The sequence below is a fragment of the Panthera pardus genome, unplaced genomic scaffold, assembly GCF_024362965.1.
Source record: "Panthera pardus isolate Hobbes unplaced genomic scaffold, ASM2436296v1 HiC_scaffold_22, whole genome shotgun sequence".
NCBI lineage: Eukaryota > Metazoa > Chordata > Mammalia > Carnivora > Felidae > Panthera > Panthera pardus.
Window position 1 is genome coordinate 86,312,830 of NW_026526788.1, and position 21,487 is coordinate 86,334,316.

General features: G+C 64.1%; 1 protein-coding gene across 5 annotated transcripts in view; it reads left to right on the forward strand.

Annotated features, from left to right (window-relative positions):
* Window positions 1-21,487, forward strand: part of INPP5A (inositol polyphosphate-5-phosphatase A) — a 172,934-nt gene that overhangs the window by 148,697 nt on the left and 2,750 nt on the right. For 4 of the 5 annotated variants that reach the window (XM_019432220.2, XM_053910094.1, XM_019432221.2 and 1 more), the window contains 4 exons: window positions 1,553-1,648; window positions 1,752-1,826; window positions 9,121-9,194; window positions 19,223-19,334. In XM_019432220.2, the coding sequence (XP_019287765.1) occupies window positions 1,553-1,648; window positions 1,752-1,826; window positions 9,121-9,194; window positions 19,223-19,334 (357 nt within the window). Of the gene's footprint in view, window positions 1-1,552; window positions 1,649-1,751; window positions 1,827-9,120; window positions 9,195-19,222; window positions 19,335-19,631; window positions 19,769-21,487 lie in introns of those variants that run through there. The other variant, XM_019432222.2, reaches the window with a different exon arrangement.

Sequence of the window (21,487 nt, forward strand, 5' to 3'; positions counted from 1 at the left end):
CCGGGGGGCCCTCCCCCATTCACGGAAGTGCTTAAGCCACTTAAGCGCATTAGCATCTGGATGCAGCTGGACCTCCGAGGACTGCGGCTGGGGCGGCCGGGTGGCCGTGCTCTGCTCCAGATTCTTCTGTGCTTGTTCTAATCCTCACCGCTTGAAGGCGGCCAGACTGATTTGTGACACATGAGTCCAAAAGCCACTTTGGGGGCTTGACCTGCCTAACTGATCTGTGCTCTGAATGTCAATGGCCTGTCCTGGAGTACGCTCTGGGGACGGTGGCGGTGGCCGCTGCCTCCCCTGCCGCATGCTGGGCGGTGTGTGTGTGTGTGTGTGTGTGTGTCCCCAGCAAACCTGGGAGGGGTCTGCAGAGGGGCTGGGGGGCTCGTCCCGGGGGTCCCTGCCCCCTCCACCAAAACTGGCCCCTCAGTGGGCCTCTCCGGGCTGACGCCACTCTCCCCTGGGGGACGTGTGTCCAGCTTCGCAAAGGCCTTCGGTGGAGGATGTGTTCAAAAAGTCAGAATTCGTTGTTTTCCTGCAGTGTTCTTTCTTAAATAAAAGTCATCGAGCCATGTTTTAGAGAGCGGCTCCGTTGAGGTGTGGTTTACAGACAGGCCTCGGTCCGGGGTGGACTCTCCTTGGCCGCCCCCAGGCAGCTTCGGCTCTGCCTTCTGCCTCCAGCTGCCCTTCCTGGACACGTTGTGCACATGGACCCTGGTGACGGGACCTTCCCACGAGGAAAGAGCGTCATCCGCAGCACGGGGTGGGGGCCAGCTCCCCAGTCCTCTGTCCTCTCCCGTGAAGGTCTTTCCTTTCAGCACATCCCGAACTTCTTTTGTTGAACATATTCCTAAGTACCCGTGACCCAGCCTGCGACTTCTCACTGCCCAGGGCAGGCTTGCCCCGCTGGGTGGGGGTCTCCAGTGTCCTGCACCCATCCACACCTTTCCTGCCTCATACCCAGCTTGACACTAGAGGAGTTTTCTCGGCAAGCCTGGATTTAACTTAGTCTATGAACTGGGGTGTGCTGTGGGGAGTGTCCCAGCCTTGCGGCCCTGGGGGTGACCCAAAAACCCAGCGTGGCCTCTGTGCTCCCGGGCGTTGCCTTCCGGGTCCTGTCCCACTGCCCACCTGAGGCAGATCTCATCGTAGGGTGTCCCCAGCCTGCTGTGAGGACACCGTGAAGGGCAGAGACCTCCCCGCCCCTCCGCTGCTCGTGCTGATTTCAGCGAAGCCTCCGGCAGACCTAGGGTCCAGGCCCCGCCGGCTCGGGGGCAGCACGGGGAACAGAGATGGGCAGGGAGGCCGGGGCCGCCAGAGGTGCACGGCACTTCCCGACAGGCCTGCCCTTGGAGAGCGTGCCTGGTCAGCTGGTCGTGCTCCCGCTCCCGTGTGGCGGGCCCGCGGTCCCTTTCCGGGGACGCGTGGAGCCAGGCGGAAGCAGCCTGGAAAGGACGGGGCAGGGGGGAGAGGCCAGGAGGTGTGCTGATTGCTTTCAGGGGACACGGGCTGCGGGCCCCTCTGTGCGGGGACTGAGTCCCTTCTGTGTCTTTCCCAGACTCTCTGCACACAGGCCACGATGCAGACAGTCCGGGCCGCCGACACCAACGAGGTCGTGAAGCTGATATTCCGCGAGTCGGACAACGACCGGAAGGTAGGAGAGCCCTCAACCGTGGCCCCTGGAGCTGGGCTCTCTGGACTGTGCGGGAGGCGCTATCCCTGCTCTGCCCACACTGGCGTCCTCTTCTCCTTTCCAGGTGATGCTTCAGCTGGAAAAGAAAGTCTTCCACTACTTCAACCAGGAGGTTTTCCGCGACAACAACGGCACCGCGGTGAGCCCCGCTGTCCCCTGTCCCCGGGCTGCGGCTGCTGGCCCAGCGTCTGGTTGTTGGGCGGCCCGGGCGGCCCCTGTGTGGGCGGTGCCCCAGGTGCTCGGACGGCTGACGCACCTGACCTGGCGTCTCCGTGGCTGTGCGCGTGCACGTGTGCAAGACCAAGGGCGTGTGCGTGAAACGCGCATCTCAAACCAGTCGGTGGAGCCCTGGTCCCGCGGGAACCGCCCTCTTCCCCGAAGCCACCGCGTGCCCTGCAGAGTCCGGAGAGGCCGTGCGGGGCGACCAGACTCGCGTGACGGGGTCAGCGCCTGTTTGTCACGTGCTTATCGGTGTCTGTTTCGTGTAGACCAACAGGTGACGTGTGGTGTTTGCCAGTCTCCAAGGCCTAAGCGTCCCCCGTGTGGCCGGTTCCAGGCCCCCGGGGTTCCGTGGCGCAGGGGCGGGCCCTGGGTGGGGCACCTGCCCGCCCTCTGTCCTTCGTGCTCTCCCTCCCCCCACCCCGCTCCGTAGAGGCTCTGTGCACAGCTGCCCCCCCCCCCCACCCCGACCCCTGTTCAGCTCCCAGTCCGCCCGCACCCTGGCGGTCCGGCCCCCGTGCCTCCAAGACCCCTGGGACCATGTCAGGGACGTCTTTCTGCCAAAGCCTGGGGGTGGTGCTTGGACTGTGGGCCCCGCCCCGCCATCCCTGTTCTCACCTCTCTGCCTCTGGGAGCCCAGCCGTGCTGAGCGTGGGCTGCGCCTGTGCCTCAGTTTCCCCTCAGCGCAAGTGGAGCTCTGCCCGTGTCAGTGCCGGGCGACGGGCACTGCCCCCGTCCCCGTCCCCTCGTCTGTCCCCACCAGCCCGGGGCCACTGCCTCTCGCTCGCCGCAGGAGCCTACACAGTGCGCCCCCAGCCCAGAGCCCAGCCAGGGGCTTGTCTCCTGCACAGAGAGTCAGGCTCAGCTCCAGGCCCGCAGCCACAGGCCTCCGGTGAGCCTCTGTGTGCTCCCCCGGCCCCACGCCCCGTGCAGGGGACCCAGCAGATGCTCTGCTCCTCCCACCAGCCTGTCCCAGCGGGGGCTCTGCCCTTCGGGCCTGGCCAGACCACATGTCACGTCCTCGAGGGGCCTCAGGCCCAGGCAAGGTGACTTTCCCTCCGCAGCCTCCGCAGCGCCCAGCTCAGCACGCAGACGCTTACAGCCCAGGCTGCTTCCCTAGGCGGGAAGCACCAGGGTAAGGACCGTGTCCTGCCTGCCGTCTGCACCTAAGAGGACAGCACCCCTGTGACTTCTGGGCCCGGGGACCTGGGGGCACGGGGGAGCCCAAGGCACTGTTCTGGTGAAGTGCCCGGGAGACTGGGCATGCCACGCTGTTTCTGGGCAGCTGTGTGACTTCTTGAGCTCAGAGTCAGGGTGGGCTTTCAGGGGCCCCTGCCGCAGAGGCAACGCCTCGGAGCGGGGGGCAGTGAGGCCTCCAGGGAAGTATCAAAGCCGAGGGTCCAGCAGCGGACACATGGACGCGGGGCTGGCACGGGGGCAGCCAGGGACCGGACCGTTCGGGAAGGAGCAGGAGGTGGGCCAGAAGGACGTCCCGTGGGGTCTGAGCCAGGGCGGTGCGGGGGGCCTGGGAGACGGCATGTGTTCTGGAAATGGGGGGCCAGTGCACACGGACCCACATCGTGGGCAGAGCTGACATCTGGACAGAGCTCACGGTACTGCTGTTACAAATGACAAGTGTTGTCACTGTCGGACATAATGATTTTTATTTCCGTATTTATCCGCATGTGAAACTTTTTAAGAGGGAGGAAGATTAGTTCGAATGTTCAGGGGAACGTTTGAATTTCAAAGATTTAAACATGCAGCACGGACTTAGAATAGGTTTCCGCATGGTGTTTTGGGGAAGACCCCACGTGCCCCTTCGTCGTGTCTGTCAGGAATCTCACGTGTCGGGGGCGCGCCCGGGCCCGGGGCCTCCGCGGGGCGTCTGCCCGGCTCCTCCAGGCTTGGGTGGCCGGCCACACCGCCCCCCTGCTGCTGCGGGCCCCGGGGGCTCCGTGCCTTCGGAGACACCTGGCGGGGTCACGCTGATGCCCGTGCCCCTGGCCGCGACCCGGCACGTTGAAAAGCCGCCTCCGCGTCACTCACGCACAGGAAGTAGGGTCGTCGGGACCGGCCACGGGGGACAAGATAAATGGCGTGACGAGCCATGCCACCGCCGCGGCGAGGCACGCAGCCCCACGGCCACGGGACAAACTACCCGTCCTCAGGATGGATGTGCCTGCGCCGGACGCGGCCCCAAAATCCATCGCGCCCTTCATCAAGCACCGGTCTTGTACCCGTCTGACAGAAATTTAATTCAAGCTGGCTTCTGGAAATAATTATTGTATTTTAAGAGTAGTAATCATTGGCCGGGACATGATTGAATGTGTCCATGCCTATTGACTTTTTCTATGATTTATAGCTTTGTTTAGTCGATATTCCCATCGAAATTGTATAATTAATTATAAGTGTGGCTGTCAGGGCTGCAGGATGGAGTGCCCTGGTGAGGATTTGGAGAGATTAAATTTTCCTCGGCTGTCCCAGGGCAGGGCTTGGGAATTTTCACAGCGCTTGGCCTGTTGGATAGAGATGTTTTCTGTGTGTTTAGCAACTGCTCAGCTCAAGGCGCATTGATTTTCCGGGCTCTTTTTTCTCTATCAGCGCGGTGTCTCTGCAGTAACAGTGGGATTTGTGCAGCCCTGACAGATACGGACGATCCGCCGGGCCCTTTATCATTGTCCACACACGCCCTGAGCTGTTTTTCACTTTGTAATCAAGAAGAATGTTTAAGATACATGTGAAATTGGTTATCGTGTTAGTGAAAAATCTCAAAGAGATACAAATTATCGTTTCAACAGAAATGCCACGTAATTTCTAATCGGGAACCTCTCACAGCTGGAGTTTGCCCCGTGGCCGTCGCGGAGCCCCAGACGCGGTCCCCCAGACGCGGTCCCCCCTCGCTGGCCCCACGCTGGCCCCACGAGGGAGCATCCCAGAAACCTGGCAGCCGGCCGGGGACCCCAAGCAGCAGATCGGAGTTTGTGACCGTGCGGGGCAGGACGTGGGCCACACGGGGCTACAGCTGTGTGCACGGGTGTGGGACTAACCTGTGCCCCGCCCCCGCCGGTGTCAGACAGCCCAGGGGCGCCCCGGCCTGGCGGGTGTTGGCCTTGCCCTTCGCCAGAGTGTCTGTCTGGCAGAGACCCCGACGCGCAGCAGAGGCTTCGTAAGTACGTGTTGACCTGGCGTGAGAGCATGCTCGCGCTCCGAAACGTCTCCACGTGGACAGGCAGGCAGGTTAGCAGGCAGATGGGTGCGTTACGGGCGGTGCTCCCCAAGGAGTCCCTTTCAGCACAGGGGCCAGCGCGCCTCGCCCACGGAGACCCTGGAGGTGAGGGCTCCTCCCAGACGGGCTCTGTCACTTCGTTGGCAGCTGCAAGATTCACGCTCTTTCCAAACCAGGTGCTTCCTAGTTTCAATTTTACTTCACACCCTTAGCCAGAGAAGCGTGGCCGTCCCAGTGGCTCCGTCCCCAGACGCTGCCACCCGCCTGTCAGCACGCAGAGCCGCCTGTCAGCACGCAGAGCCGTGACCACACCTCATGCCAGGGTTTTCCAGGGTCTCGTCGCCTGCTGCAAGGTTGTGCTTACTGGAGGGTGTGCACGTGCGTGTGTGTGCCCGTGTGTGTGCAGTTCCTGCCGGCCCCTCACAGGGCATCTGCGGACGCCGCCCCCGTGGACGCCCTCTGGGCAGGTCTGGCCACCGAGGGGGTGCAGGGCCCAGCAAGGCTTCCAGGGGCCCTTTCTGAGGCACAACACAGAGGATGTTCGGCAGGTGACAGGCGAAGGCCGCTCGCTCACACGCACGTGCTCACCTGCACCCAGGCACCCACACGCGGCGTGCCGCCGCGCTCCCCTTCGGCCCCTCGGTGTCCCCGGGGCTGGCCACGGGGCCCCGGGAGCCCCCCGCCGTCGCAGCACAGTGAGGGTGGTCAGCGTCCCCACGGCCACTCTGGTCCACCGTCTCCTGACACAGCCAGACAGAACCAGAACAGAACCAGCACCTGCGTGCGTGCGCGTGAACGAAACCCTTGCTGGCAAGGGACGGCGGCTCTGCGCAGCCAGGGGTCTCGTGGCCGGCGAGCAGCCGTCTCTCCGTTAGGGACGTGGTTTTGTGGGGGGCAACGGGGGGCATCTCGCTGTGAAGGGGAGAGAAGACCCCTCTCATGGAAGAAATCCGGGCACAGGTATAGCTTCTCGTTTCCCGAGGCAACTTTCGAAACCGTTTTTGGACTTTTGTGAAGTAGATTCCTGGGGCTACTAACTGGGCGCGGTTTGGAGCCGGGCTGTGTTCTGGGTCCGGAACCGACAGATGCCCCGTGGGGCTCGCGGGCTGTTGGGGACGGAGGCGGACCGGTGCAAGAGAGTCCAGACGTGGCGCCACACGGGGAGCACGGGAGACATCGCCGCTGTCACCTGGAGGGAGGGAGCACCGGACGTGACCGAGGCTCTGGAAGAGACTGCGGCCGCCGTGAGCACCGGGCCATCGGGCGCGGTCACTGCCCGCGTCCTGGCGGCGGGGCTGGGCCCGGGAGACGCCGGGCCATCCCCGAGTGCCCTCCAAAGTGTGAGCGACGTCTTGCAGCTCACGACCGTGCGTTCTGAGTATTTGTGTCTGAGCGCCTGGCCCCTCGCCTCCGATACTTCGACGCGCACGGCTGTCTGATGGAGGGCGGGCGCCACGTTTACTGCCCCCCCAGGTGAAGGTCCACGGAAGGCGAGCTCGCGGTCCAGAGACACAAGCCGGGCGGGGGGGCGGGTGCACCTCTGAGGACACCAGACGTTTGAATAACTGACAGAAATCACAAAATAAGAGTATTTCATAGGATTGAAAACTTGAAGGAATCAGAAGCAAATGAACACACTCTGAGAGAAGCAGGCAGATTAAAAACTACACAGAACTCGTGGCAGTGTTACCAGTGAAGTCCCGCAGGCGAATTCGTGGCGACACAGCCCGAGGGCGCAAGGAGGTACGGCACCTGCGACCGTGGCAGCAGAGGCGGGGGTGGGGGCGGAACGCGGCGTGAGGCCGTGGGAGGCCACGTTTGGCGAGCGGAGGTTGGAACCGCGGGAGGTGGGTCCTCAGGAGAAGGATGTGTCCACGAGAAACGGCGGGCCGCCAGATGGGAAGAGACAAGATGCGGAGCTGCTGAGGATCACGGCGGGCCGCCCTCGAGAGGGACGCTGGCGCCAGGCAGCGGCACCCTGACCCCGGAGGAGCAGCGAGGGCCCGCGGCCGGAGAAGCCCAGGGGCTCGCGCCGGGCGGAGTCGGGAACCCGCGGCGGGAGGAAGGCGCGGGAACGCCAGTGTCCCCCGGCACGAGCTGTTCTTTGTGGACACGTGCGTGCGCAGGGTTCAAGGGACACGGCCGTCCAGGGCGTGGCCACCGGGGGACAGGGAGGGTCTCGCGGCATCTCTGTCTGCCGTGCTGCGTTTCTCTAAGAGTCAGCTGGGCTGGGGGGACCAGCAGGTTGTCTGGCTCTGCGGCTGAAAAGAGTCACCGTGTGGAAAGCAACGTGCCGTCGACGTCTCCTCGAACCGCCCGTCAGCCGTGGCCAAACTTCTCCGGACGCACGGGTCCTTTCCGGAACCCCGGCTCGTGGCCTCGGGTAGGCTGGCTCCTCTCCCTTGCACACGGGACCTGCATGAAGCCAGCAGCCACCCTCAGCGCCCCCGTGCCCCCCGCACGCGGGGCCTGCCTCTGACCCGGGAAGGCCAAGAACTCAAGCGCCAGGGTGACCTACAGGAGCCACACACTATAGTCGTGTGCGTGTGCGTGTGTAAATATGAGTGTGTCTACCAGCACAGACGTACGTGTAAACGTGTGTGTAAGTGCAGGCCCTGTCCAGGCCCCAGGGAGTGTCTCTCTCTCCCTGAAGACTTCCTCTATCCCCGGCTCCACTGAGGACCCGACTCAGGAACTTTCCGGAAGCGGCTTGGCCTGGAGCCCACTCTGGAAGAGGAGCTAGAGTTTCCCCCTGATGTGGGGGCAGCAAGGCCGTGTGGTGCCCCGGAAGCCAAGCCGCCGTGGCCTCCCACAAGCTTCCCCTCCCCACGTGGTCCTCCGCCCGCCTCCCTGTGCCTCCCCTCCCCCCGGGGGCCCTCAGCCCATGCCCGTTGGGGCCTCGCTGAGCAGGGTCATGCTCGGTGGATGTGGGCTCGCGAGTGGCTCCCGGGGGATCCGGGCCCCCGACCCCCGGCATCCGAGCCTCCCCAGGCGGGGTCTGAGGCAGGTGTCTGTGAGCGTGCAGGCTTCAGCAGGAACGTGTGTGCGGTGCGGTCAAGCGTGTGTGCAAGGGGACTGGTTACCCTCCCACCCCACAGCCCCACGACAGCTCCGTCCGGGTGTCGCCCTCTGGCCTACGCGAGGAGAGCACCGGGCGCGGGTGCTCAGGCTGGGGCCGGGCTGCGTGGGGACGCGACTTACGCGCACGTCCGGAAGCTGTGGGCAGTGCAGCCTTGGCACAGCCAGCGTGGCTGGACGCCACTGGTGGCACCCCTGCCTCCCCGGGGGAGGGCGGGCTTTGGTTCCGAGGAGTCTGCGGGGCAGGACTCTCTCCTCCGCAAGCAGGAATCGTGCTCCCCGCCCACGTGTGCTCTTGGGGTCCCCCCGCTGTGCTGACTCGGCCGTTCTTTTTTAACAGACATTTTTTTTAACATTTATTTATTTTGAGAGAGACAGAGTGAGCAGGGGAGGGGCAGAGAGAGGGGGAGAGAGAGACAGAGAGACAGAGAGAGAGAATTCCAAGCAGGCTCCGCACCGTCCGCACAGAACCCGACACGGAGCTCAGTCTCGGGAATCGTGAGATCGTGACCTGAGCTGGAATCGAGTCGGACGCTTAACCGGCTGAGCCACCCCGGCGCCCTGTGGCCATTTTTAATCACACTCCCGTGCGAGGTCCACGTGGCTTGCTCCGTGACTTAGCTCGGGCAAAACAAAGAGCTGTGTCCGCCCTGCGGGCCGCCGCCGTGGCCTGTGGCTGTGCTGTCTGCTGCCCCTCGTGGTTTTGAGAAGGGCCTCCTGGGCACCCGTGGCCTCTCCGGGGACACCAATGGGCGGCTGTCGGCAGGGCTCCCCGCACAGGTCCAGTCGGTCCGCCAGGCGTGTTTCCCGCGCGTTCCGTGGCTCCCTGCAGCGGACCGACCCCCACCCCCACCCCCCGCCGGTGCGGCACAGCAAAGTGACCTTATGTTTTTCTGTTTCTTTTCTTTAGCTCTTAGAATTTGACAAAGAGCTGTCTGTTTTTAAGGACAGACTGTATGAACTGGACATCTCGTTCCCTCCCAGGTAAGGAGCACCCGCTTGCCGGACGAGCAGGTAACCCTTCTCCCTGCGCGCCAGGCCCTCGCCTGCCCTTACACAGCCCGAAGACAGCAGCCAGCTGAGAACAAGAAGAGCTTGTTAGCTTCTGCTAGCTTCCCTTAACAAAAAGATGTTTTTAAGTATGCAAAATATTGCCTTCTCAGACTGGCACACTGGGGGCCCCCAGCAGCTGCTCTGGGTTCTGGGTCTTTCTGGGATCATCAGGGTTTTCCACAACGTCGTGTGTTGGGTGAGTTTTTGGCTGTTTTTCTCTTTCTCGGGCAGAGAAGCTTTCGCCGGGTTTTACTCCGATGTTTACGGAATCTCGCGGTCTACAGCGACGACACCCTATCCCCTCGTGAGGGGCACGGCCCACACAGGCACCCAGGCTTCAGAGGGCGTGGGGCAAAGAGAGGCCAGCAGAGGGTGGGCCAGGCATCCTGGGGGGAGGGCACCCTCAAGACATGGAGACCCTGTCCCCAGACTCCTCCCCTCCCTCTCTCTGCTTTTAGATCCCTGGCACTTTCCGGAAAGTTTGTAACGGGGGGTGGGGGGGTGCGGGGGGAGTATCACCAGACCTAACAGCTCTGCTCCCGGAACGAGCTCGAAAACCAGACGGCCCTTCGTGCGTCTGTGAGGGGCCTCCCTCCCCCGCGCCACAGTTCAGTCACACGTGTGGAGGCCGGAAGGGGGCCCCACAGACCACTGGACGAGTGACTTCCTGCGGCTCGAGGGCATGGGCAGGTGCCCCTCTGACCTCGGGGCCCAGGCTCCGGCCGAGAGGGCCACGGCGGGAGTTCCAGGGGACCAGAGAGGCAGGGACTGGGTCCTGGTTGGTGCCCCGGCGGTTCCCAGGTGGGTGCTGACCAAGCACGTCTCCTCACGGCCCCGACCCCTCACGGGTATAGCGACGTGCGGTCAGATGTCCTTCCAGACGTACCTGAGACCTGACAAGATTCTTAGGGTTTGTCACGCTGCCTCGTCCCGGGTGTGGTAGGCCAGGCCCCCCCGAGTGCCCCCTGTTTTGAACAACCTCCGGGGTCTCTCTCCAGGCTTTGTTGAGCTGGCGAGGAGGGAGGAGGCCTGGGGGCACCTGGGGCAGAGGCCACGGCCTTGTGGACACGGCCACCTAGAGCTGGCGTCTGCTTCTCGAGTTTCTCCCGAGTGCAGAGCTCACAGGGCCTCGTGGCCAGTGCCCTGGTGGGGAGCAGCAGAGATGCCCGCCTGGCCACCCCGCAGACACGGCAAGACTTTGGAAGGACGTCAGCCCCCACGTGGCCACATAGGACAGTGGGGTCCTGGGCTGGCGGCTCCTGGCAGGGCGGGCACGGGCCTCCCCCCGGAAAGTGGCCGCCGCCCGGCAGCCCGCTCGTCTGGGGCCTCTGTCGCCCCTGGACAGGAGAAGGGGGGTGATCTCGTGCCACGTGGGAGGAACTTCAAAGGGCCGCCCGTGGGTGCTGGTCGTTGTTCACCAGGGCCTGGGGAGGGGGGGCTGTGCACACGGGACGGGTTCACCCTGCCCTCGGCAGGGTCCATGACGTGTGGGAGGAGGACGGCGTCCCTGCCCCAGCCTGGCACCTGTGAACATGCCTGAGAAGGCACTCACTGCAGGTGGTGTCCTGGGCTCCAGGGCGGCCTGCGGGGCCCCTGAGCCCTTAGGGGCAGAGAGCTCGCTCTGGCTAGAGACAGGAGCTGTGACAAAGGAGGGGACACCTGATGTCCTACCGGTGCTGGCTTCACAGGCGCAGGGGCTGCTTGGCTGGTCGATTAAGTTATTAAGTGATCGATTACAGGTCGATTTCCTTTAATTAGGAAGTAACACAGTGGTGTCCCAAGATGGGCGTGTGGGACAAGAGAGGTGAAAGGGTTTTTTCTAAAGAAATCGGCAGCTCTGGAACGTCAGAGCCCAGCTCCGGGTCTGAAACGCTGGTGATCTGAGTGCAGTCCCCGCACCTGCTCTGGCACAGACCGACCCAGTGCTCTTAAGGCCGGTCCCCATGCTGCCCAGGGCGCCCTCCCGCCGCTGCCCCATCGTCCACCCCTCCCCCGATCCCGGGGTCATCCCCCTCCCCCCTGCCTGGGTCACGCGCCACGTTGCCCCCCTCCCCCACTGCCCAAGACACACGGCCCCTCCTCCTTCAGCTCCTCCGTATTTTTGAAACCACGTGTGTGACCAGGGCTCCCCGTGTGGGGTTTGGAGCTGCTGTACCATGTGGGAAGGGCACGAGCCCCCGTAAAGTCTGGGGAGAGAACGGGCAGTGGTCGGGGACGGTGGCTGTAAGGTTTGATGTCCGCCAGGTAAATTCTGACTCTCCTGTACGATAAGTGGTCTCAGGCATGCTGCGTGTGCGTGTGTGTGCGTGCGTGTGGGTGTGTGCACACGGTGGGGTGTGAGCTCACGCGCAGCTGTGTATGGGCGATTGCCCGCGTGGGCTGCAGCGGGCACAGACATGCACACGTGGGGGTGTGAACAGAAGATTGTGTGCAGGTGGGCGTTACTTAGGTAAGAGCGCACGTGTGTGCACGTGTGTAGGTATGGGAGTGTGTGTGCAGAATGTAGGTTACTGTGCATGTGCGTAGCATCCACAGACGCGTGGATGTGTGTGCACGTGTGTGCATGGGGGGCGGTGTATGTACACGGAGGGTGGATCTGGGGTTCGTACACACGCGTGCTCGTATGTGCGCACGTATGTGTTTAGGGATGTGTGTCTGGGTGTGTGCGTGTGTCTTGTATAGGTGGGTGTTGGGTGTGAGCTGGGTGTGCACATGTGCACGGGTGCGTGTACCCAGGGGCCTGTATGTGGCGTGTGCACGTCCGAGGGGGTGGGTGTGCATGAGGCAGGCTGTGTTGTACATCGTGTGTGCATGAGTGTACTGTGGGCGTGTATTCACGTGCAAGATGCATATGCAGAGTGTGCATTGCCCGGGCGGGGAGCGTGGGGGTGTGAGCGTGGGGGGCTGTCTCCTGGGTGTGGGTGCGCGTGTCTGGACTGTGAACAGCCACCAGCATGGAGCAGTCTCGCGGCTGGAAGCGGCTGGGGGCTTCTGACCCGGAGTGGTTTCCTCGCGCACGGTCCTTTGTCCCCTCTTGGAGCAGAGGGTGAGAAGGCCCCAGAGTGCTGCCTGCAGGAAGGAGCTCGGTGACACGGCTGTCCTGTCCCCGCCTGGGGAGAGGCAGCGCTGCTGGCTGAGTCCTGAACGCAGAAGCACCTGTTCTGGGGCCAGAGCCTTCCGGAAGATTGGCAGGCCTGAAGCGTCCCGCCCTCTCGTCCAGCTCCTTCTTGTCCCACACTCCCGGCACCGCCCGACCAGGGACACGACATCGCCCTGTGGGGAAGGAGGCAGGAACTCCGTCCCCAGCACGGGGGTCTGAGGCTGGACCATGGGGCCCCCGTCTCAGTGGGGACTGTCGTTCTCCAGTGCCGGGGTGCCTGGGGGTGGGGGGTGAGCTCGAGGCACCCCCCCGCCAGCTGCCACTCCCCACCCACAGGGCGGCTGTCCTGCTGGGAGGGGGCTCTGGTGGAGGCCGGTCCCCTCGGGAAGCGCGGGACACGGGTTCTGGACCGAAGGATGCCCAGCTCGGGTTCCCCACGCTCGTTCCCTCCGACAGAGGTTTCTGTTTGCAGATGTTGGCTGGGTCCCGTGAAGATGTTCCCGGAAGGGAAAGGGTCCCCACCTTCTGCCTTTGTCCTCGTGGCCTGGGCAGGGCAGGCTTGTACACGGAGACCCCTCACTGACCACAAAGTGCCACGCCAGTTCCTTCCCACAGCCCGGAGGGTTTTACCCAACACACGTATAGTTTGTGAACATCGCTTTTCACTTCCCAGGCTGCTCCGGGTCGGCCGGGAGGTCCGGACAAAGCACTGCCTGTGTCTCCGAGGCTGTGTGTTCTCATCCCCCCACACGGCTCTCGGGTATCTCCAGGACTCGCTGTTGCTCTCGGTACTTGCTGGAAGGCTGTGAAGACTGGGCCCGGGCAGCCGGGGCTGTCAGGTCGTTGGTCTCAGGGAGGCCCGTGTGTGCTTCGGTCCGTCAGAACCAGGGAACCGTGGCGGCATCTGAGGGCATGTGCCCGTGCCAGTGCGTGAGCGCAAACCCTGAACATCCGTTCCCGTGGCCTCTGGCTGGTTTCCAGAATGTATCTGTACTCTCTGCCCTTTATCCAGGTGGTGAGTGCCCGGCACGCGGGTCACACAGTTTCTGGCCCTCCCGCAGCGCCGTGCCGAGCAGGACGTGCTCCGGGGGTGGCTCCCCAGGGCCCCGGGTGGCGGGCGGGTGGCGGTGCGGGGTGCCAGCTTGGCCGTGCACCCGCGAGCCCCACAGGCGTCTCATCGGCAGCCGGGCCTCGCGACGAGAGAGAGGGGGTTCTTCACGAAGATGCTTGTTAGCGTTCTCCACGGACTAACACAACTTCAGTCCTAACGGATTGGAACTTAATGCCGTCGCTTTGCTGGAAAAGGTGCTGATATTCAGACATTTACAGACTCTCCAGTCCTTCTCCACGAAGGCACAGCTCGCATAGCACCTTCCCTGGGGCCACCACAGCAGTGACCGGCCGTGGGCGGTGGTCGAGAGGCAGTGTGCCGCTCACCCCGGGGGGTGGGGGGGCAGGCAGAGGGACCACGGGGGCCCTCCAGCCCCACCCTGGGCTGTGCGATGGCGCCCGCCACCCCCACCAGGCCCGGGGCAGCGCCCAGCCCGACGAAGTCCCATCCTGCCGGACGGTGCGTCCGCGGGTCTGTCAACATCCCTCCGGCAGCGGAGTGGAGCTGAAACCACATCCGTGAGCCGCCGGCTCTTTGCCGTGGGAGGGGGCCGCCCACGTGCACGACTGGGGACGTCACAGGTTGGTCCTTCGGAGCCCCTGGGGTGCCACGTTGTGCAGACGTCCCAGATGTTGGCAGGTGTGAGACGGCGTGTTCCTTGCCACGTGGCCTCAGGGCCACAGAGCAGAGCACTGTGTCCCGTGGCGCACTGCCAGGCACGTGGGGCCGATACCAGTTCTCCAAACTCCTGGGTTCTGCTTGAGAGCTTGAATTTTCTCACTGGCAAAAATTCTCTCGGATGTTTTCCTGGAGAGGAAAAATGGCTCGTTTCGTGGCCTCTTGAGAAAACTCCTGTCTGATGCCCGTGTCTGAGCGACAACAGTCTTTATGCCTTTCTAGCAAAAACAAAAGCAAAAACAAAAAAGCCGTTCCATGACAATGATCTGAAACAGCCACGTGGCAGAAACCTGTCTGTCGCATCTCGTCCCACCGCGTCTCGAAACATCCCGCCTCGCGGTCTGGAGAGCCGGGAGAGTAACCACGCGTGGTTCTCAGCGTGGGGCCGCCGCACAGAAGCCACACTGAGGAACGCCACCCGCCCGTCAGCGCAACGTCAGCACCATGAGAAGGCCGGATGGCATCCTAGGGCGATCGTGAAGGCGGTTTTACCTTACAGACGCTCCCCGAAGGGTCTCGGGGACCCCCCGGGGCCCACACGCCACCCCTGAGGACAAGCCAGAAACCAGGAGTAGCCCAAGTGCCCACCGGTGGCGGGATGGATACTCGCTACTGAAGCAAAGCTCCACATGTCAGCGACTGGCTCCAGACCGCTCTCTGCACACAAATCTCCAATCGTGGCACGCGTTGAGGCCGGACGCCAGGCGTGGTGCAGGACCCGGAGACGTGACTGGTTGGCGTTGCTGGGGTCACGACCCCTGACTTTGCAGGCAGTGGCCGGAGGGCCGGCAGGGCTCCCCCCAGATGAGGGGTCGTGCGGGGGGACGCGTGGGGACGTGTGGGCCCTTCCCAGTGCGGGTGACACTTTACTATAAAGCTGATTGAGAGAACAGGAAAACGTGACCTGGGTCTGCCCCTGAGACGTTTGCAAAGTGATTTACTTTTTCGGAGGAAGCAGTGGGAAGAAACACGACCATACCTTCCCGGAGGCCAACTCCCCACGGCCGGAAGGAGAGGTTTTTCCTGAAGGAATTAATTACAGAATAAGATCAAATTGTAGCTTTAAGAAAAAAAGAAAAAAGAAACGTATGTAACAGAGCTAAACTCACCGCTTCAGGCCAGCGGAGGGGTTGTCTATCTTAACGGATGCATTTAATTTTAAATTAAGGACAAAGATGCTCTTTTCAGACTTCTTCCCGGGCCTGATTTAAAGTTTAACCACCTGTAGATTCTCATCCATAACGATCTGTGTGACGTTGTGCAGTTAGGACGAGGAGGTGCCATCTGCCAGGCCTGGCGGCTGGGAAGGAGCCAGGACGTCCGTCTGTCCAGCGGGTCTCTGGGCCCAGGTTGGATGTGGTCCACGGAGATGCGTGGGGTGGGCACCGGCAGGCACCGTGGCCTCCAGACCCGAGTCAGGCCTGTACCTTGACCATCAGGCTTCTGGACGTGTGCCTGCCCTGAGCCAGTGGCTCCCGGCCGCACGGGGCCCCCACACTTGGACCACAGAGGGGCCTCGGGCCCCAGCCCCTCAGAGAATTACCGCTTCCCTCGATTAAGGACTCAAAGCAGCAAATGCAGGTAAAACCTACACGACGGAGAGAGGACCAGCCACTCCTGTGTCCTACTTGTCACAACGTCCTCGTGAAGAACCCAGACGCCAGCTGCCCCCCAGCCTCCTCGGCAGGACAAGCGTGGACGAGTGTGCTCCTGGCTGGGCCGGGGCCACGGACGAGCGACATCGCCTGGCACACGCCAGCCCGCCTGGGTGCTGGGGGGGGCTCGCCGAGGCCAGGTGGCGGGCTCTGTCCGGGAACACGCTGCCACTGAGCTGGGGGTCGGGGGTCGACACGGCTCTGCCCCGAGTTTCCAGAGGACAACATGCCGAGTTGCTGGACTAGAGCAAGCCCGCTGGCCAGGGGCAAAGGTCCGGGGTGGGGACAGCCGCGAGGGCAGCCGGTGGCTGTGGTGGCCCGGCTTAAATGCTGAGACAAAGTCCGGACGGAAGCTGGATGAATTCCACACACTCAGACACGACCCTGGACGCTCAGCTACGCCCGATGCCACCGACGCTACAGGAAACCCCTTTGCAGACCCCTGACGGTCTTCGGGTCTCGTCTAGGGCTGCGCACAGCGCCCACACACGTGGACACACCCCAGGGCCCAAGCCCAGTGTTTGCACCGCAGGCCCGGGTTTGTGCCAGGACACAAATCTGTCAGCAGGGCGCCTGTGCACGGTGGGACCTGACAGGTGGTCACGACTCACACAGCGGCGCTGGGACGAGCCCCAGAGAAGAGCCAGAAAGGCCCAGAGCGGCGGCGAAGCTCGCGCCTCGGCCCTAAAATGTATGTGCCCAAAGGGGAGCCTCAGGCCCGACCCCACCGTGCTCGAGCAGGACCCGGCCACCACAGTCCAATGTGACTATAGGGGAGTCCAAAGGAGAAAGAGGTTGGTCCCAAGAGGTGTCCTGCTCTTGGGGGCACTGCCCTCCTCCCCACAGCCCAGGGGCCGTACCCTGTGGCCCCTGACCCCTGAGAGGGGGCCCAGCCACTCCTGGGACCAGGGGCAGCAAGCCAGAACAGTGCCGGTGCTGGTCCAGACGGGCTGGGGGGGGCGGGGCCCGGGCAGGGTCGGGTCCTTCCTCCGCTGCCTGACGCGCTGCCCAGACGGTGGACGGAGTGCAGGGCTCCTGGCCCGATGCCGCCTGTCCGCGGCCTGAGCACCTCCAGAGCCGACAGTGACTAATTCGGTGCCGGCCGTGTGCACACGCTTATCTGAAAGCAAACCGTGGCAGGGTGGGGACCAGGACCGGCGCCCTGCCCTCGCCCCCACGGAGAGGCAGAGCCGCCCGTATCTGTTGGCAGCGTGTGGTAGAGCTAACAATCGTCCACCTGTCCTCGAGGACTCGGCCTCCCTCCCTCCCTGCCCCTCGAGCTCCTTTCCTCAGGATGTGGGTAGCGGCCCCTTTGCCGCGGCTGGGCGGGCGGGTGGAGTCGCCGCGGGCCCCGAGCCGGACAACACGGCCGGGAGGGCACAAAGCCCGGCTGTGTCCGCCAGCCGAATCCACGGGGCCAACGCGGGTGGGGACGCCAGGCTCAGGAGGAAACGGGAGTACACCGCAGCCAGACTGGCACGTTCCGGTACGTTCCACACACCGTGGGGGTGGAGGGGCGGGGGTGCGCCCTCAGGGAGGCTGCGGGGACAGAAGCCTCTCCTGGGACCCCTGCCTGCCAAGTCAGCCCCGCCGTGTGAGCGATCGCAGACCCCCCAGCGCGTTACCGGAAGAAAAGGTACAGACGCGCGCCCATCACGGCCAGTGCAGTGCACCAGCCCCAAGAGGATAAGAGCGTCCCCCAAACATTTGGTTTCAAAAATACCAGCTGTTACTGAAACTCCTGGAAAAGAGAAGGAAAGAAACAAAGCTACAAAGAAAAAGAAGTGGGCAGGAACCGTGCCAACACCCAGCTGTTGGGCGGAACGCTGGTGGCAGAGCCCGCCCAGGAGGGGTGCCGGGGGCGGCCGGTGGCTCGGACTGCCTGGCCCCTGCCCACGGGCGCCACCGCCCCAGCCACTGGCTCTTCATTCGGGCGTGTTCCCGGACAGAGCCCGCCACCCGGCCTCGGCGAGCCCCCCCCAGCACCCAGGCGGGCTGGCGTGTGCCAGGCGATGTCGCTCGTCCGTGGCCCCGGCCCAGCCAGGAGCACACTCGTCCACGCTTGTCCTGCCGAGGAGGCTGGGGGGCAGCTGGCGTCTGGGTTCTTCACGAGGACGTTGTGACAAGTAGGACATAGGAGTGGCTGGTCCTCTTTCCGTCGTGTAGGTTTTAACTGCATTTGCTGCTTTGAGTCCTTAATCGAGGGAAGCGGTAATTCCCTGAGGGGCTGGGGCCCGAGGCCCCTCTGTGGTCCAAGTGTGGGGGCCCCGTGCGGCCGGGAGCCACTGGCTCAGGGCAGGCACACGTCCAGAAGCCTGATGGTCAAGGTACAGGCCTGACTCGGGTCTGGAGGCCACGGAGCAGAGGGAAAGGGGCCAGGGTCCTCCAAAGACCAGGGGCCACCTCGGGAGCAGCCCAGAAGGCCACCCGCGTCCCGCTCTCGGAGCTCAAAGCAACAGGAGAAGAAGCCGCGGGTGGTTTGGGATTCACCTGAACAATTGTTCCACGAGGGAGGGTCTGAGACCCTCCTGAAGGCCGTGCAGACAGCCCACGCCGAGGGCACCCACACAGCACAGCCAGTCTGTCCACCGATGATTCAGTCCTTCCCGGACAGGACGCCCGCTGGGGGTGGGCTGGCCACTGTAGGGGCACCGAGGCGGCTGCACGGGGCCCACGGGCAGGACTGCCCCGGAGGGTTCTGGATGCAGGAGGCAGCCGGGCGTCCCCAGGATGACCGCGCGTGTCAGCTGGCGGCACCCCACTGTTTGCCGCCCGCGGGCGTGTCGCCTGCCTGCGGGTGGGTCAGCGGTGGCGGCTCCGTCCCTGGGGGCTGAGCCAGGTCAGTGGGTGAGAAGGGGAGAACCGGGCACAGACCCGTGCGCAACCACGGCGATGACCCTGTGGCCCGGGCACCGGGCACCCTTGGAGACGCGGTGCCGTGCTGGAGCAGGTGTGGGGGCAGCGTGTGTGGTCGGGCCCGGCTTCCCAAGGCATGACGGGCGTCTGGCGGGGGTCCCACTGCGGCGAGGAGACAGCTGCTGGCCCGTGGTGTGCAGGTGGGGAAGGGGGCACGTCTCCCAGTGGGACGTGGGGCGGGGGCGTGGTTTTCCCTGTGTAGGTCTTCCGTGTGCCCTAGGCCACGTACGGAGCCAAAACCACAGGTGAACAGGGGATTCCATTTCTGTAAAGGAAAGGCTTGTCCCAAGATCCCATTACAGCCAAGATTCCAGTGAGGACTGAAATTGCAAGTTTGGCCTTGTGTTCTGGAAACTTCTCACCGTGCATTCCTTCCCTGCATAGCGCTGGCCATCCCACGTGCACGGGCAGCCCACAGGGCCCTCCCCGGGGGACGCGGAGGACGGTGGGAGGAGGGGCCGGAGCCGGCGGCTGACCGGGTGCCTTTGTGTCCCCCCAGCTACCCGTACAGCGAGGACTCCGGCCAGGGCAGGCAGTACATGAACACGCGGTGCCCCGCGTGGTGCGACCGCGTCCTCATGTCTCCGTCCGCCAGGGAGCTGATTCTGAAGGTGAGTGCCAGAGCCGCCCCGGGACCAGCCACGCGGGGGAGACCCGGGACGAGTCCTGGCGTCAGACCCAGCGCTCAGGCCTCAGGGGCCCCTGCGACATCCCGTACCTTTCTGAACCCGAGACGGGCACACGTGGTCGTCAGCGCTTTAAAAATCATCGCGGTTGATTGTATCCTGGGGAACTAAATGTGCTCTGGTCCACGAGAGAGCGCGTAGGCTGCAAAGTGTGGTGGAGACGTCTGCCGTTATCTTCCTGAGTTGTGAATCACGAGCCTGATTCACATCTGGGCTCGATAGGGCGAAGACGGACGGGCGACATTCAGGAGGTGGCACACCGCACTGGGTGTTGGGACGTTTGGGCTTCCTGTGGCCTCCTGATTTTCCAGAATCTTCCGTGTCCACATTCCAATACAAAAAGAGTGTTTTCAGAAGGATCCAGTCCTGCACTGGTTTTGTCCACCCGGTAGTGAAGAAGCGTCACCCTGGGTGAGGTGGGCGTGCCGTGGTCCAGTGGCCCAGTGTTCAGAGCAGACGGGGGCACATCTTAGGTGGGGGCCGTCCCCGGGACCGCTCGGCTGGGCCCTGGGTCCTCCCCCGGGGGACGCGGGAGCGCGCTGGGCCAACAGGGGTCACGGCCAGGGAGGGCAGAGCCCCCCACGTGCGCCCCCACCACACACCTCCCAGTGCCCCCTACCCCGTGGGCCCCCGCTGCCCTTTTCCTCGAGGGCCCAGCTCTCCATGTTCTTCCCCGAGCCCAGAGTGGCCTGGCCCGTGGAGAGGAAGCCGGCTGGGGGACTGGGCTGGAGGCAGGGGCTTCGATGGGTCCGCGGGCAAGCCTGCCTTGGCGGGGGCCTCGGCAGTCCTACCCCGGGCAGTGCGCAAGGCCCGCACCCGCCTGTGGCCCCCTGGCCCCCCGGGGCCCCTCCCCCACTGGCCTTCTGGCTGACGCTGCAGGGGACGTGGGCCACAAGCGCACAGACCCGGGGCCTGCCCGGCGCCCGGCTGTGGACGCAGCGGTGCCCGCCCTCTGGCGCTCGGGAGACGGCCGTGTGCGGTCGCACGGAGGCCCACGGCATCGCATCCCTGCCGGCCCTGACCGTGTGGGGTGAGCGGGGCACAGGGCCGCAATCAGCATGGGGCCCCCGGGGCCTCGGGGACAGGCAAGGGGCAAGCCGTCCACAGGGAAAACAACCACGACCAAGGAAACCGCATTTGCAGCGAACTCTCGGAGCAGCAGCTGCCGAGCACCATCTCTGGTGTGCCGCCCGGGCTTGACGTGGCTCCGTGGAAGGGGCTGCCCGCTCTTCTGTGTTCTCTCACGTCTTCTCCGAGCTTTGATGCCTCGGCCCTGGAAGGGGGGGGGGGGGGGCGGCCGGGGCTGGAGGGAGGGTCCCCCCCCCAACAGACGTCCCCCCCGGCCCTCCCGGGGGGCTGCCCGGCGGCAGCGGGCCTTACAGCGGGAGCAGACGCGCACCGCGAGCAGCCCCTCGGCCTCATCCATCATGCCACGCTCCGCCACCTCGTCATCATGTCCCGTTCTGCTTCCCCGGCCCTAAAACACGAAAGGTGGCGGGCTGGCGGCGCAGGCTGGGATCCGCGGGGATGATCGCGTTGCTGCAATTTGTTTATCTGTCTCGAGATTACGCGGTTGGAAGTCCACAATTTTATGCTGCCGTTGTAAATTACCGGGCCGCGTTTGATGAATGTCCCCTCCTTCCGCAAGGCCGCGCCGCCCGTGAAGGATGGGGCGTGCTCACGCCCGCGGTGCCGGTTACGTGTTCATACTTTCTGGCAGGCGACCACGCTGGGAAGTACATCTGACCTTAAGCCTCCTACTGCATTAAAGATAACTCAGTTTTAACTTTATAGTCTCACACGCTCCGGCTGCGGGTGTAAAATTCCGGTCCAGTCGGAGCTGACTGATGGCCGGCAGCGAACCCTCAGGGTCGCACCCAAAATACCGGCGGCGGCCGCGGGCTGGCAGAGCCGGCGAGGAGGGAGGGGAGCCGGTGTGCACGCAGCGCTTAATTAGCGTGTGCAAAGTGCCCCGTGCAGCAGCGGGGAGTCAGTGGCGGCTGCGTCCTGTGAACCGAGTTCCGGGTTAATACAACAGGCTGTCAGAACAGATGTACACGGGGCATCCGGAGCCCGAT